Raw genomic sequence first — 16,265 nt, 5'->3', positions numbered from 1 at the left:
TTTGAAAAAGGAGAGTGATGAAGATTATGAGACAGAGCACAAGTTTCGATGTGTCAATGACAACGACTTGCTTTTGAAACATGCAGCAACAGTTTATACGAGAAGTATATTTGAAAAATTAAAGGAAGAATGGGTCCAAGTTTTCCGATATAAAGTTGAAAGAAGGGAGATGGAAGAAGGAATTCAGACATTTTTTGTAAAAACAAAGTTTGGCGAGCCTGATGACTTTATTTTGAAAATAAATGTGGATACCTACGAGGGTACATGCGGGTGTAAAAAATTTGAGTTTCTTGGAATTGTTTGTCGGCATTTTTTAAAGGTGTTCACACATCTTGACATTGATGTTATACCATCACACTTTATTATTGAGAGATGGAGACAAGGGGCCAATAAATTTAGGGTGATGGATGTACAAGTAACAATCGATGGTTATGAACCTTCCGAAGCATTAAGATATGGCAATATGTGTAAACAGGCAACTACATTAGCCAATTATGCATCATCTTCAATGAAAACATACGCATTTTTCACGAATGCCGTAAATGATTTGTCGAAACAAATTTATGCAATTAAAATGGAAGAAATGACAGAAATTGTTGCTCAACCGAATGAAGAGGCACATGAAAAAGGAAAATGTAACCTATCTCAATTACTTTTAGACCCGAATGTCACGCAAACAAAGGGTAGAAAGAAGGATGACAAGGGAAAAGAAAAAGTTGATACTACGGGTCGGTTGAAAAGCAATATTGAGTTGAGCCAACAAAAGAAGAAAAGAAAATATGCATTCTGTCATAAACTTGGACACGATAAGCGAATATGTCCTGTGAATCCAAATAGAAAGAAAAAAGATTGTATTCAAGGTAATTATAAGTATCTTTATAAACTAATGACTTCATTTAATGCATTTAATTGAATAAATTTTAAGTAATGTCTTATTTATTTATTTATGAATTTTTTCTCAGAAATTGATGATATACAAGAATTGGGCAAAGACATGGAGAGCGATCACGAGGCCTTTCATTTGGAATGAGGGTATGTTATGTTTTCCTTTGAATTTACATTTTTGTTTTCTTGTGAGTTGGAATCTGATGTAGTTTTCCTTCACTTTGATCACAGAGTATAGTTTCTTACTACTGTTAACTATTTGGTGTTGATTTATAGGGAGATTGTACCCTCACCTACAGTTGAAAATGAGAATATCGAAGCAGTTTCACAAGAATTAACTCCATCTGTGATTGATCCAAATAAACCTATTGATGACATTAATTCAGTATCTAGTGTACATGTCGATACTGCTTCTGATGAGTTGCAGCAGAGAAAGTCCTCGGACAGTGGCATTCAAGCAACACTTTCTCCTGTTAGACCTCAATGGGCATGTCACAGAGATTATCTACAAGGGAAAGCATGATCATGCTAGACCTCAGCTTAGCAGTCAAATGGCAATTGAAACATCTAATCATACCAAGCCAAATGGTACCCCCGAACTTTCTCCTGTTGTAGCAAGTGGAGATGATGTCGAAGGTCCAAGTTCAAAGTTGAAAAGGATTCACGATGAGGTTGAGGATCACGATGATCTAGATTCTAAACGTAGATTACTTCAGTTGAATACCGAGACCCCCAACAATGCTTCTACGAAAGAACAAGGTCAGTGTGTAACTCAAACATTTGTATATGCAAATCTTCAATTAAAAATGATAATGCTTTAGACTACTTACAAGAATTGACTCTATCTGTAACTGTTCCAAACCCCACCAGTTTACAAGGTTACAGGGTCTGTTGAAGTTGACTGTGATGAGTTGCAGCAAAGACAGGACTCAGACAGTCGGGTTAATGCAACTCGATACAATCATAAGGGTAGTCTTTCATTAGTAACTGAGAGATTTTGTGGAGATGGGTACAACAGATGCACACATCCTGACTGTCCAGTGAAAATGAAACTGGAACAATCTCATAATACCTGCTAAACAGATGCACACATCCTAGCTGCGAAAAGTCCATTCTTCTATAAGGTAAAAATATTAATGCTACTGAAGCAATTTTCTTTGCTTGCCGTAATTACTCATTGCCCTGTCTTCTGTTTAGTAGCTCTTCTCAAATGGAGAATCTTAAGAAATAGGAGAGAAATGGAGCTCCTGCACATATTATTTCAGAATTCATTCAGTTACTGCAGTTCCATATAGCTACTTATTTTGATAATGAGTTGCCGGGTCAGCCAAGGGTAAGTGTGCATGACTAAGAGCATCCAATAAAATCTTGATGTTTGCTTTTGGAGGTCAACTAAGAGGGGTTTTTACTGTGCAGGCTACTCAACGTTCAGGGCGACCCATCAAATCCATATGCAGTAGGCTTAAGGCTAAGGAAGGTCGGATTAGAGGTAACTTGATGGGGAAGCGGGTGGATTTTTCAGCTCGAACCGTCATCACACCAGATCCAACTATAAACATTGACGAACTTGGAGTGCCATGGAGTATTGCTTTAAACTTAACTTAGCCAGAAACTGTGACACCATATAACATTGAAAGGTATTACATTTGATTTATTTATTTTTATTTTTAGCTCTTCTTAATTGATCCTCCGTATCTGTCAGGTTGAAGGAGCTTGTTGAATATGGGCCTCATCCTCCCCCTGGAAAAACTGGTGCCAAGTACATCATAAGGGAAGATGGTCAGAGGCTTGATCTTCGGTACTTGAAGAAAAGCAGTGATCACCATTTGGAGTTCGGATACAAGGCTGGTTTCCCTCAAGTTTGCAGCTCTTGATTCAGTCTTCACACATTTACTATGTCTGAACTTTTTCCATATTGGTTGCAGGTGGAGGGACACTTGAATGATGGGGACTATGTCCTCTTTAACCGGCAACCTAGTCTTCATAAGATGTCTATTATGGAGCATAGAATCAAAATTATGCCGTACTCAACTTTCCGTTTGAATTTGTCTGTCACTTCCCCATGCAATACTGATTTTGACAGAGATGAAATGAACATGCATGTTCCTTAGTCATTTGAAACCAGAACGGAAGTCTTGGAGCTCATGATGGTACCAAAATGCATAGTTTCACCTCAATCAAATCGGCCTGTTATGGGTATTGTGCAGGATACACTGTTAGGATGTCGTAAAATCACCAAAAGAGATACATTCATTGAGAAGGTGATGTCATCCATAATCTTACTACATTGTTTTCCTTTGTTGTATCATCGTAATATAGTTGTTTCCTTCTAGGAATTTTGAGATTCTAATTTATTCTTGAATTGTCATAGGATGTCTTTATGAATATTTTGATGTGGTGGGAAGATTTTGACGGGAAAATACCTACTCCAGCAATTTTGAAGCCTAGACCTGTTTGGACGGGAAAACAAGTGTTTAATCTTATCATTCCTAAGCAGATAAATCTCATTAGAACCTCGGCATGGCACTTGGAATCTGAAACAGGTTTTCTAACCCCGGGAGATACACAAGTTCGAATAGAGAGAAGGGATGTCCTTTCAGGCACTCTTATTCATGTCATCTGGTATGCATTGTATGAACACACTGATTTTCAGATTCACTTGTTATTGCTAAAATGCATGTTCATATGCACAGTGAAGAGGTTGGTCCAGATGCAGCCCGTAAGTTTTTAGGTCACACACAGTGGCTTGTTAATTATTGGCTTTTACAGAATGGTTTTAGTATTGGAATTGAGGACATGATTGCTGATGTGGAAACCATGGAAAAAATTAATGAAACAATTTCTAAAGCAAAGAATGAAGTGAAAGGACTTATTAGGGTTGCCCAAGAAAAGAATTGAGGCTGAACCTGGATGAACTATGATGGAGTCATTTGAGAACAGAGTAAACCAGGTTTGCAATTACTATATTCTGATTGTTTTAGACCTACCTTGACTTTTAGCTTGTATGTGTTAATTTTTCTAACTTAGGAACCACATCCAGGTGTTAAATAAGGCTCGTGATGATGCTGGAAGTAGTGCCCAGAAGAGTTTATCTGAAAGTAACAATCTCAAAGCAATGGTGACAGCAAGTTCAAAAGGTAGTTTTATCAACATTTCGCAGATGACTGCTTGTGTTGGACAACAGAATGTTGAGGGTAAACGAATCCCCTATGGTTTCATTGATCGAACATTGCCACATTTTACTAAAGATGACTATGGGCCCGAAAGTCGTGGTTTTGTGGAGAACTCATATCTACGTGGGTTGACTCCACAAGAGTTCTTCTTTCATGCTATGGGTGGTAGGGAAGGTCTTATTGATACTGCCGTGAAAACTTCTGAGACTGGATATATACAAAGGCGTCTTGTGAAGGCTATGGAGGATATTATACATTGCATGATTGAAACACAGGTTTAACATTTTATCCCATCAACTTGGCTACATTTTTTTTCTGATAAATTCTTTGCTTTTCAGAGATATTGTTAGGTTTCAAAAAGAGATTTTCTTAACTTCATTTGCATTCATGTTTGTTTGCATCAAGTTTCTTATGTAGTAGAAATTGAAATGCCTTGATTCTATTTAATTGATTCCAAAATTCATAAATCTGTCATTATGGAATTGATCCCAGTTTTTTTTCAAAATTATTTGTTGTAATGATAAGGTTTTTTTGCTTTTTTTCTATGTTGTTTATATAACACAGCAGCCGTCAAGGCGTTGATTTCTCCCAACGAATTCAGACATTATTTCAATGAAGAGCCATTCTAAGGGCACCCTGTTGCTAACATGATTAGAATCAAGGTGTATGGGTACATTAGTACATTAGGGGGCCAGCAGCAATTCCCTTCCTCCTTTTTCAGAGGATGGACTTAATCATATATGTTTGATGAAGCAGCGTCGGCTTCCATTTCTTCAGTCAAATGTGATGTACAAGGTACCCCATTATCTTTCCTTTGACGAAAATTTAAATGGGTGTGAGTTTGTTGTAATGTTTCCTTACAAGATTACTGATAATTTGTAGATACAAGTAAAAGTAACCCAAATAGATGGAAATGAATTCTGCATCGAAGTTTTATGCAAGCACAAACCCATCATATACAAGAGATCAAATGCTTGCAATGGTCTGCATCTTCAGATTTTCCGTTTTATTACCATTATTTTTTTCTTAATGATGAAATAAACTGGCATCCCTTTTCAGGATAAGCTAATTCTTAAGAAGTTGATGTTCCGATTGAACTCACCAACCCCATATGTGTTCATGCTAAGGTTTCTCAAGGCTGCTCAATCTGACACAAAGGTATATATGTGTAATGCTTTCAAAATGAATAAGATTTCCAATCACTAACAATCTTAATATTTCTTCTCTTTGTGGGATTTTGTACCAGCTTGAACATCTATCTTTCTACCTCATTGAGTTGTGCTTGGTTGAATATGAGGCTTTGAAGTTCAAACCGTCCTTGCTATGTGCATTGGCAATCTATGTTGCGAGATGTACCCTGAAGATGACTCCAACTTGGACCCCACTGCTTTGCAAACACACACGCTATGAAGAATCTCAACTCAGGCATGTACTTCATTTCCTAATTGTTTTTCGATTTATCATCATACCTTATATGTCAACATACTTCAACTAGATTAATTTGCTATCCCTGATTCGATCTCACTATCCCGGGATAAGGCTATCCTTAAGAAAATGTCCAAAAATGCTGAGCATTGAGGATTGGATGGGTAGAAGTTGGTGAGGTTAGGTGAGAAACCCAGTAGCTTACGTGAACCAACAAACTCCTTGTCTTCTCATAGTTTAAGAGCATTAAACATTCGAGATATTGAGCTAGGACAAACAAAAACTAAGTACTTAGATTTTCAATTCAAATCACAGAGTTCAATTTTTTGGATGAAGTTCAAGTTCCACCCCATTAGGTCTTTGGATAATATTAGAGAAACCCCCTGTATTTTAAACTGTTGGCATGATCCCTTTGTCATTTTTGACCCCACACCCCCACATGCTATGAAGAAAAGCCCAAGTACATAAAACCTTCCTGGGCAATAAGTATGCTCATTAACCTTAATAAATTAATAAATAATGTGTTTTTTTTATTCATCTTCTTGTTCTTTCTAGTAGGACAAACATGTGATCCTCAACACACTCTAATTTACCTATGGACTCCTCCAGTCCAGCCACTTAAATCCTATTAAACTTCTTAAATTGTGAATCCCCGCAATGAAGCCATAGTTTTTGATATTGCAATTAATTTATTTACATTAAGATGTATTTGATCGTTGTTTCAAATGCAGGGCGTGTGCGAATATGATCTTGAGCTTCCAGAAATCTGTCAAAACTGGGCCTTTGAAAGTTAGTTATGAGAAATACTTGCAGCCTGAACTCAGTTGTGTTGCAGAGATAAAAGCCATGAATCAGCTTCCTCATTGATCTAACTTTCTTTAAACAAGCTTGCAATCTCACTGTAAATTTTGTCCTCCATTCGAACCACACACTAACACTAGTGCTCATGTGGTGGTAAATCCGTGGTATCAAACATTCATGAAGAAAGATCCTGTGTCATTTTGTGCATATAATATACTTCAAGAAGTCCCTTATATTGTTGTTGATGGTTACTCTTCTCTGTTATAGTTTGGAATTAGGATACTAAGGAAAAGTGATTTTTTTTGTAATTCAGTCACTATTACTATTCACTTAATTTCAAATTCAAGTACTCTCCTAAGACTTGTGTAAAAAAAAAAAAATGGTACCAGAAATTGGGCTATGATGTATTGTTGTTGTTGACATTTTGCTTGAAGAAAATGGGTATTTGGAATTATAGGAAAGTTGTGGGGTACTGAGGTGGCACGAGAAGTAGGACCATCTTACCTTGCCTTCCACAGTTGAGAAAACCTTGCAAAATTCTTAGTTTATCCCTTATTCAGACATGGAAAGATTTATAGGACTTGAAGCAGCAATTTGGCATGGACAAGTATGAGTATTTGGTGAGAACGAGTGCAGCCATTCATCTAGACAACAATAAATATTTTTTTATTATCTCTAATTGGATTTGGTTCAACTCATATCATCACCACAAGTGCAACTCATAAAAAACAGAATGAGCGTATTGAACTCTTTACGGATAGAAATTATGAAACTTGGAGTAAAAATGAAATAAGCTTTGGCGGTACTAAGGTTCCTAGACCATGAATGTGGTCATACATGAAGATTGGAAACTGATAATCATCTCCAAGCTATTAAAAAGTCATAATGGTAACAAATCATCCTCGACTATACTATTTAGAAGTGGAATGCATTAGCAAAAGTGGTGAAGTTCCACTATAAAGTGTATCAGTCTTATAATATATTGTTCAAAATAGAGCTGAAGATAATAAACAATGCATCACTCCACACAAAATTGAAATTTTACATCAGTAGTTGAAGTTTCCCAAAATAAATTCAAATGGTACAACAATCAGGAGAAAATATCATCCAAGTTAAAGAGGTAATATATCATTTAACCAACAACAATTTTATAAATAAATTACATAACACACAATTATATAATGGAATGAAGGAATGTGATTCATTTAACCATAATTTGGGGTCTCATAAGAAAATTATTGAAAATTTTGGTGATATTACAAGATTCCTTAGATGGATCCATACAGAAAATACAAATTACAAATGTCTATTCTAGTCCTCAATTTCTAATTTATCTAAATTTTATTTCAAATTATTACAAAGATTTACAATATGTTTGTACAACAGTGAATCCTTCCACCAGTTTGAGCCGCGGCCGTTGATGATACCTTCACCTTGAATTGTAATCCCTCTCAGCTTTGTGAATTCAAGCCATTGAAACAATTCTGAACCCCAAGCTTTGAAGCTTGTTGGAGCAATGATGGTACCATCCAACTGCAAGAGATCTAACATTTCAATACTAAAACACCAAATAAAGATATTGGTACACAATTTAGATGTTATTTGTAATTCAACATTATCCTATCCTTGCAAAAAATTACCAATTGCAACGTCAATAGCCACAAGCACAGCTTTCATCTTTCCCAACACTCTCTCTTATAATCACTAATGAACAAACCAATGAGGGAGGCAAACATGAACTATTTTATTTTAGTATTTGATTTGTAACAATATACAAAATTCAGTCACACAAACACTTGTCAGGCCTTAATATTAAAAAAAACACAACTATGGTAACAATTGAATCACACTTATACTGTTTTCCTAGCTAATCTCCTCTCTTTGTCAATAACAATCTGTTATACTTTAAGAACAAAAATTAGTAAACTTTAGGCTACATCGAGGCCTTATTACCCTGTTTGATTCTGTAGTAACGGACATACAAATTTACCAATACCTGCAAACTTAAGAAAATGATAACCGTATAATGATGTTCAATTAACTAAATTACCTGGTAACTCTTATTGGTGGTGGTGATAATGTTGTCACGGGTCAAAAGACCCAACTCCTCATCCCACTTTCATGTTTTCCCTCACTGAAGGCAATATCAAATCCACACACTTTTTCTCTTGCAAACTACAACATATTTCCATATCTTTTAAGGAATAAACTTCCTCTTCACATGTTTAGGAACAGATGCTTCAAGTAAGCCATTTTCCCCTAAATAAAATCCTAATTCTCCCAAAAATCCCCACTAAACTCTACAATGAGACATGAATTAAGTGAATTCGAACCAAGAACACAATTTCAACACATACCCAAATAAAAAATATGAACTTTTGATAATTTTAGGGAAATTTTTTCACAAAATACATGCTCATCTAGCAGAATTGAATTATAGTTAAAGTAAAACCAATTTATAAATAACCCTTTTAATTCTCAAATACAGAACTAAAGGGGGTGCCTCAAGAACGATCCCAATTCCATAAATAAAATCAGGAAAAAAAACTCTAAATGAGAGAGAGAACAAACCAAGGGGGTGTTCCAACTTGAAGGAGCTTTTGGTCGTCATAGAGAGTCTTCTATTGCGACTTTTCTCTGCGATTTTCAAACATCGAAAGAACATATAAGAGATAAAGATCACCAACAAAGAATATTGACTCAGAAACAAGAGAAACGCCACATCACTATTTCTTACACCAAGTATACATAAAAAAGAGAAGAATACAAATTGAAAAAAGAATTAAAGTTGTAGCCATTGATCTCCATCTATGAAATTTCTATCTAGAAAAGGTCTTGCTTCATCTAGAGAACATCCATCAGCAGTGCAAACAAAGGTTGAAGTTGGTAGCAACAATGGATGTAGCAGTGGCAGTGGGGGGTGATTGATGTTCTCATTATGATATTTAAACATCATAATGGTAATTCAAACCTTACGAAAAGAATGAACTTGCTCTGAAATCAAAATCAAGACGGTGGAGCAAATTCCACATCATGGTGTGGCCTTGATGAAATCGACATAACTATGATAAGGGGAATTGGAATCCCTCAGCCGAGACAAAGTCATCCATTTTAAAAACTTGGATATCTCACCCAAGAAAACCCCAAAATTGTATTCGTCAACTCCCTCTCACAATTACATCCCAATTTATAAACTTCTCTAATACTAGATTTCCTAATTCTAAGAAAATCAAAATAAGGAAGATCCAAATGCAAATGAACAACTTCCTAAAATTATTTAATAACAACAAAATCCTATTTCCATTTAAGATATATATTCTACTAAAAGAAAATAAATCTAAGATAACTTGCTTTCATCACCTTGGATTTCCATTATTAAGGGACTAGGACAGTACAAAACTCCAAGATTAGAGAGAGGGAGAGGAACTTACAAAAAGAACAACTTCTAAACTATAAGGTGATGCCCGTCGTGCAAGACTAAAAGCGTGATCAGCTTCTAAGTAATCTACCAGCTCAAAATATGCTTTTCCAACCTGTATCCAAATGTTAAAATCTTAAATGCTCCAATTCTAATAGAATTATATGGAAAAAGGGAAATTTATAGAACTAGAATCATGCAAACAACTAATCAAAATTATTCATTACTTAACTGATTTTAAACAATTTCTTGGTAAATTACATGTTAGAGTGAGATAATGGAGGGAGGGATGGACGAGTTGGGTTTCTGTCGAGCTGGGGTTCGGCCTAGCTCTTCGTTTCTTCGCAACGAATTAGAGAGAGAGAGAGATGAGGAAGACGGTGATGTGAGTTTGAAGAGGAAGAAGACGACGAAGATGGAGATCGGTTAGAAACGAAGAAGAGGAAGAAGAAGACGAAGATGGTTCACTCTCTGTCGAAGAGGAAGAGAGTGAAGAAGAAGACGAAGATGGAGATCTCAGCCGTTCGAACGCAGGGCAGAGAGTGAAGAAGCAGACGAAGATCGATCTCAGATCTGTTTTTTTTTTTTTTTTTTTTTTTACGGGGAGGCGTTTGCAAATAACGAAAATTCGTTATTTTACAATCGATTGTATCGCTACACCCGATTTGGACCGCTGATTTGCACAAAATCTGACGGCTGATTTCGTGTGTCGCGATGAGGGTCGAAATGGGGGTCGTAGGAACGCGACCCTATATATATATATATATATATGGGACGGTTCAACAACCCTAAAGTTTGCCAAGTTTGGTGCCAAACATTTTTCAAAATATGGGTTAGAAGCTTTGGGGTGAGCTGATTTTTTGTGAGGATGATCTCTCTGATGAGAGATCATTTTCACAAAAAATCAGCCTATTCCAAAACTTCTAATCCCATCAAAAGTGATTTACAAAAATTGGACGGTCCACAATTCTTCAACTTGTAAATTAGGGTTAAAAGTTTCAAAATGAGCTGATTTTTTGTGAAGATGATCTCTTCACCGTAGAGATCATCCTTTGAAGAGATCATCCTCACAAAAAATTAGTCTATTCCAAAACTTCTAACTCCATCAAAAGTGATTTACGAAAAATGTTTGGCACTAAACTTGGCAAACTTGGGGGCAGTTCAAGGGACATATATAAAAACATATGTAAAAATAATGGTTTTTCAAAATATGGGTTAGAGGTTTTGGATTGAATTGATTTTTTGTGAAGATGGTCACTATGATGAGAAGATCATCCTCACAAAAAATCAGTTCAATTTGAAACTTCTAAATCCATCAAACATGATTTACAAATTATTGAAAAAAATTGACAAAAAATCGACGGTCCACATTCTAAATCACTTTTAATGGGGTTAGAAGTTTCAGATTGGACTGATTTTTTTTTTCTAAATGATCTTTCCATCATAGAGATCATCTTCACAAAAAATCAGCTCAATCCAAAACTTCTAACCCATATTTTAAAAATTTATTAATGTTACATTGTTTTTACATATGTTTTTTCATATGGCCCTTGAACATGACCCCATATATATATATGGGAACGGATCAAGGGACATCTGTAAAAACAATGTAACATTAATAAAATTTTAAAATATGGGTTAGAAGTTTCGGATTGAGCTGATTTTTGTGAGGATGATCTTTATGATGGGAAGATCATATGAACAAAAATAATCAGTCCAATATGAAACTTCTAACCCCATTAAAAGTGATTTAGAATGTGAATCGTCGAATTTTTACCAATTTTTGTCAATAATTTGTAAATCACTTTTGATGGATTTAGAAGTTTCAGATTGAGTTGATTTTTTGTGATGATGATCTTCTCATCATAGTGATCATTCTCGCAAAAAATCAGCTCAATTCAAAAATTCTAACCCATATTTTGAAAATCCATTGTTTTTATATGTTTCCCATCAACTGCCCCATATATAGATTAAGGACATTTTCGATACAAAATCCAATTTCCAAAGTGTATTTATTGCACTTTAACGTGTGTCCTAAGGGCACATGTTAACAAAATCCACATTAGTTATTGATGAGTCCTTTGAAATCGGGCCATTCTTATTCCAATGTAAAGAAAATTCAACAATTATGTATATTTATTTGGAGTGCATTTGATTTTGAATAAATGTTGAAGTGACCTCAAGATTGTACCTCATATCGCACGTCCTTACACGAGTCAAAAAACATCTATGGTTACTACACACTTTCATGTTAGGATGTTTGACATGAGCCACAATCATGAGGTCATTCCTGCACGACTCTTTAATTTTGTACTTTAACATATGTTTACACTATTATTTCTATCCACTTGCTATACCTGAATACTTCTGATAAACTTTATCTAAATCAACCTTATTTATCACTTAATTTCCAAACTTGATACAACTTGAAGAACTATTCGTATTTATTAGAATGTAGTAGATATATGCCATATTTGAAGAACTAGTATTTATTGCATGATCCAACCACTCAAACTCCTTGAAAATGGCTATTTCTTAAAAATAAATAAATAAATAATAATAATAATAATAATTCAATTCCATCCTTCTTTTGTTGGTCAATTGAAGAGTTGGGACTACTTGATTTTTTTTTTTTTCTCAAAAGCCATCATAGTGATGATTTATTTGGTAAAGTCATAAAAAATCATTTTCTCTCATATATTGATTCAAAAGATGAAATAATAGAATATTCAAGTAATTAATCAAATTATGCTGAAAATCAGTAATGGTTTTGTCATCAAAACCCAAGGTTTAGGATGGAAGAATTTGGAGAAAAAATTCAACGATTTTTTACAAAAGATTGAAGATAATGTATTTCATCATTTATATTACTCTCTCATTGAATACTAAAGAGGCTATGCCATGAGTTTAGAAGTGTAGAATGCTTAAAATGGTTCAATCAACAATTCTATTATTAAAGATTAATATTGTAATGACCTTAGTGCACATGCCCATAGATGCATTTTTTTCGAGATACGAATAAAACACATCTACGGACATGTGCGTGCCACCATGTCAAGGTATCCCCTATTGAGGTCACTCTAGCACAACTCATTATTAAAACATGTGAAATCCTTTCTTACTAATATAATAATTAGATTTTGACTTTTACTAATGGTCATTTTGCTCAAATGGATTACCACATTAGCAATCCAAACACCACAACAAAAATTCAAATCCAACAAAAAATTTTAAAAATAATTTTTTTTAATTAAATCCAAGATTTTGAAAATGGATAACTACTCAACTTTAATATAATTCTCAAACTTAAAAATGAAATTCAATGGTGAAATATATATATATAAATATTTTTTTCAAATATAAAATTTCATTCTCTATAACTCTGAAGCATCGGATCATGTTTTTGGATGCGTAAGAGGTGAGCCCAATTACCCTTATCAAGGGTGAAATCCTTACTAACTTTGTAAGGCTAAGGACTCTTAAAGCATTGGTCTCCTTTTCTTTAAGGAAAATGCTGTAACGACACAAGGAGACACAATGGTGACACAGATGATGTGGTGGCGCGCACATAACCGTAGATGCTTTTTACGTCCATCAGACCTCTCAACGAGAATTTCACAAAACCAAAGGGTTTGCACCGACGGCCACGAACACAGGAACACTATACTATCATCATAGAGTCTATACTTTAAACAGTTCTAAAAGGTCTCTTGAGTCTACTCTTGAAATGAGTAACAGAGGTATCTCTGTTTCTCACTGAATTATTCGTACAAAATTAGTTCGGTTGGATAAGGATACGGAAATCAGAAATAGTCAGATCAGACCAATCCCTCTTCTCCACTTATCCCAATCAAAGTCAGACTTGTCAGAGAAGAGAAGATATGATTTGAAACGCATTTTGAAGAAACAAATAAACAAAATCTCTCCAAAACTCTAAACCAAGGTCTTCTTCTTAAAGAAGGAATACTTATCCTTCTGTTTCTATGGGTTTTTGAGATGATGCTCCATCTTTGAAACCGTTCTTAAACTTTTCAAGGTAAGATGGGATGAGAGAAGAAACTGGTTTCCCATCACTTTCGGTATATATTTTTTTTTAATCTTCTATACAAGCCCAGATCAAAAACGTGTTTTTTTTTTTTACTTCTTGTTTTGATTTTGTAGGTTTTGGAGATTACCCATTTGAGAAAACTGTGAACAGCTGTGGTTTTTGGAGCTTTTCAATCAAAGGAAAGGTAGATTCTGGTTTTTGAGAGGCTCTCTTTTCTTTGTTTTCTAAGTGGGTTTTGGCTTTTGTGAAGTGGGAAGCTGTTAGTTTTGGAGGTTTTCAATTAAAGAAAAGGTATATTCTTCATTTCCTTCAGAGAAGACAACCTATCTCTTCAAATCAAAAGTCAACCCTATAACATCTTTTTTCTTTTTTCTTTTTTTTTTCCAAATACTCACTTTCAAAAGTCCAGCAAAAGTTGTAAGTTTTGTGTCTTTAGGGAACAATCATCAATGGAAGAGAAGAATGGGTTTTTCAACAAGGTTAGTAATGATGGGAGAACAAACAGAGAGGAAGATTTTGATGAAGAAGATGTGTGGGGTAGTGTAATGGAGAAGACTGATATCAGTCCAAATCTCAGAAATTCTAAAGACTCTACTCCAAAATGCCTCACTACTGATTCAAGAATGACTTCAAGAGACAATAGTTCTACTCATGAAGTCATGGGTCTTCAACAATCATCATCACCTGTAAACATTCCTGACTGGTCAAAGATTTATAGTTATAAGAATTCAAACAAGGGCTGTGGTAGCCATGCTTTTAAGGATGGTTCAGTGATTGATGATGGTCATGGTGATGTTGTTAATAATGATGATGTGGGAAATGATGATGATGATGATGATATGGTCCCTCCTCATGAATGGATTGCAAAGAAACTTGCTAGTAGTCAGATTTCTTCTTTTTCTGTGTGTGAAGGTGTTGGAAGGACACTCAAAGGGAGAGATCTAAGCAAGGTGAGGAATGTTGTTCTTAGTAGAACTGGGTTCTTGGAATAACTTAACATCATCACCATAGATTGCCCATGATACCTTTTCCTTTGTGTCTTTTGTTTTTTGATTTCATATAATGTTTTTTGGGTAGTTGGAACTGAGATATTATGTAATAGTGGTGAGAGCTTTTTTTTTTTTAAAAGGGGGAGACTTACTGCAATTTTTTTTCCAGGGCAATCTGAGATTTTGGTCTTGTGGGGCTTGTGTGCTGTTGCAGAGATATAGAAAAAAAATCATTTTAGTTTCCTTTTCTTGTGTTTATAATTAAGTATAAAACAAGTAATGTGAGTTTGTTTTGTTTTTCCAAACCTTACCTTATAGTAAAAGAGATTGAATCAATCAAGCTAATAATGCTATAAATAATGCAGGTGTTAGATTAATTGGTAAAGTCTTTGGGAAATGATATCAGAAATCGATTTTTTTCTAAGTAGTCCCTAAGTTTTAGGCGGTCTCAGTGGTTCATTTAGCAAACTTCTCTTTTCTTAATAGTCCTTGGGCCTCATCTCCAACATTTATCATGGTTGAATGTCCTAATTGTTCGAACTCATCATTTTCTCAAGAAAAAAAAAGGATCTTTGGTATCTTAATCGACTTTTGGAGATTCCATTCCGTTGGAAAAGTTTTAAGAAGGAAGAAAAAACCATTTTCAAGGGTTTTTTCGAACATTTTGAAACTGTATGTAAAAAAAGGGTATCTTCATTTTTTCTTAGTTCTTAAATGAAAATTGATCAAAAACGTTTCTTTTGGGTTGAAATCATCTAAAGAAGTCGTTATCTCAAGTTTTTAATCGATCTTTCCATGTACTTTAGTTGAAAAAATTAGAAATTTGAAAATGGGTGGGTTTTACCAGTGTTGAACGTAAATTATAAATATCGAGTACAACAGTAAATAAAGTGGTTAATTCAACAATAAATAGTGGTGAGTATGATAGTAAAAATTGTGAACTCCACACTAAATAAAAAATCGTTGAGTTCGACAATAAATAAAAAGTGTTGAACTCGACAGTAAATAAAAAAGTGGTATTGAGTTTGCTAATAATAAGAGACCATTAAAAAAATAAAAAATCTACTAAATGTCTTATCAAGCTACCACGCAAAACTTAGGGACTATTTAAAAATAAATTCCTCCACCAAGGTCTTTTAAGTAATTTGCCCCTTTTTTTTTTTTTTACATTCCCTTCACAAAACCGTATAAAACCATAAATATATGTCCTTGTGTATCCAGAAGTAATGGATCTACATTATGTGAAAAGAGCGTTAAAAAAGAGTAAATAATAAAATTAAAGTGACCTCAAGATTGCACCTTATATTACACAGTTTAATGGATCTACATTCTATGGTTTTTACACACTTTCATGTTAAGACGTGCGATATGAGGTCCAATCTTGAGGTAACTCCGGCACGACTCAATTTAAAATTATAATTCAATTGGTAAAAAAAAAGAAAATTTCTGACATGGCATGCATGTGTTGGTGGTATTGAGTTAACTCGGTAGATCTAGTCCCCTTGGCGAAAAAACTTGGTTGCCTC

The 16,265-nt window shown here is 34.7% G+C and overlaps 2 protein-coding genes, 1 long non-coding RNA gene and 1 pseudogene across 3 annotated transcripts; 3 read left to right on the top strand and 1 right to left on the bottom strand.

Moving 5' to 3' along the window:
* The first annotated feature begins 2,095 nt into the window (after positions 1-2,095).
* LOC147391962 (DNA-directed RNA polymerase II subunit RPB1-like) lies at positions 2,096-4,339 on the top strand (annotated as a pseudogene).
* A 290-nt stretch (positions 4,340-4,629) lies between these two features.
* Positions 4,630-5,571, top strand: LOC147391961 (putative cyclin-B3-1). Its single transcript, XM_086417110.1, has 3 exons — positions 4,630-4,853; positions 5,118-5,216; positions 5,305-5,571. Exons 1-3 carry the CDS (start codon positions 4,806-4,808, stop codon positions 5,551-5,553), a joined length of 396 nt encoding a protein of 131 aa, XP_086273236.1. The 5' UTR covers positions 4,630-4,805; the 3' UTR covers positions 5,554-5,571.
* A 2,076-nt stretch (positions 5,572-7,647) lies between these two features.
* Positions 7,648-10,261, bottom strand: LOC147391960 (uncharacterized). The gene is made up of 4 exons (XR_015183155.1): positions 9,935-10,261; positions 9,716-9,817; positions 8,856-8,921; positions 7,648-7,817 (listed from the first exon to the last, which is right to left on the bottom strand). It is a non-coding gene; the product is annotated as an uncharacterized LOC147391960 (long non-coding RNA).
* A 3,135-nt stretch (positions 10,262-13,396) lies between these two features.
* On the top strand, positions 13,397-15,213 carry LOC147391959 (uncharacterized). The gene is made up of 2 exons (XM_086459315.1): positions 13,397-13,738; positions 13,864-15,213. The coding sequence occupies exon 2, from the start codon at positions 14,200-14,202 to the stop codon at positions 14,740-14,742; it is 543 nt and encodes a 180-aa protein (XP_086315441.1). The 5' UTR covers positions 13,397-13,738; positions 13,864-14,199; the 3' UTR covers positions 14,743-15,213.
* The last annotated feature ends 1,052 nt before the right edge of the window (positions 15,214-16,265 follow it).

This window comes from Akebia trifoliata, chromosome 11, assembly GCF_017979445.1.
Source record: "Akebia trifoliata isolate Shusen 1 chromosome 11, ASM1797944v1, whole genome shotgun sequence".
NCBI classification, from domain to species: Eukaryota; Viridiplantae; Streptophyta; class Magnoliopsida; order Ranunculales; family Lardizabalaceae; genus Akebia; species Akebia trifoliata.
The sequence above is the reverse complement of the archived record's forward strand: the minus strand, read 5'-3'. Positions and strand labels throughout refer to the sequence as shown.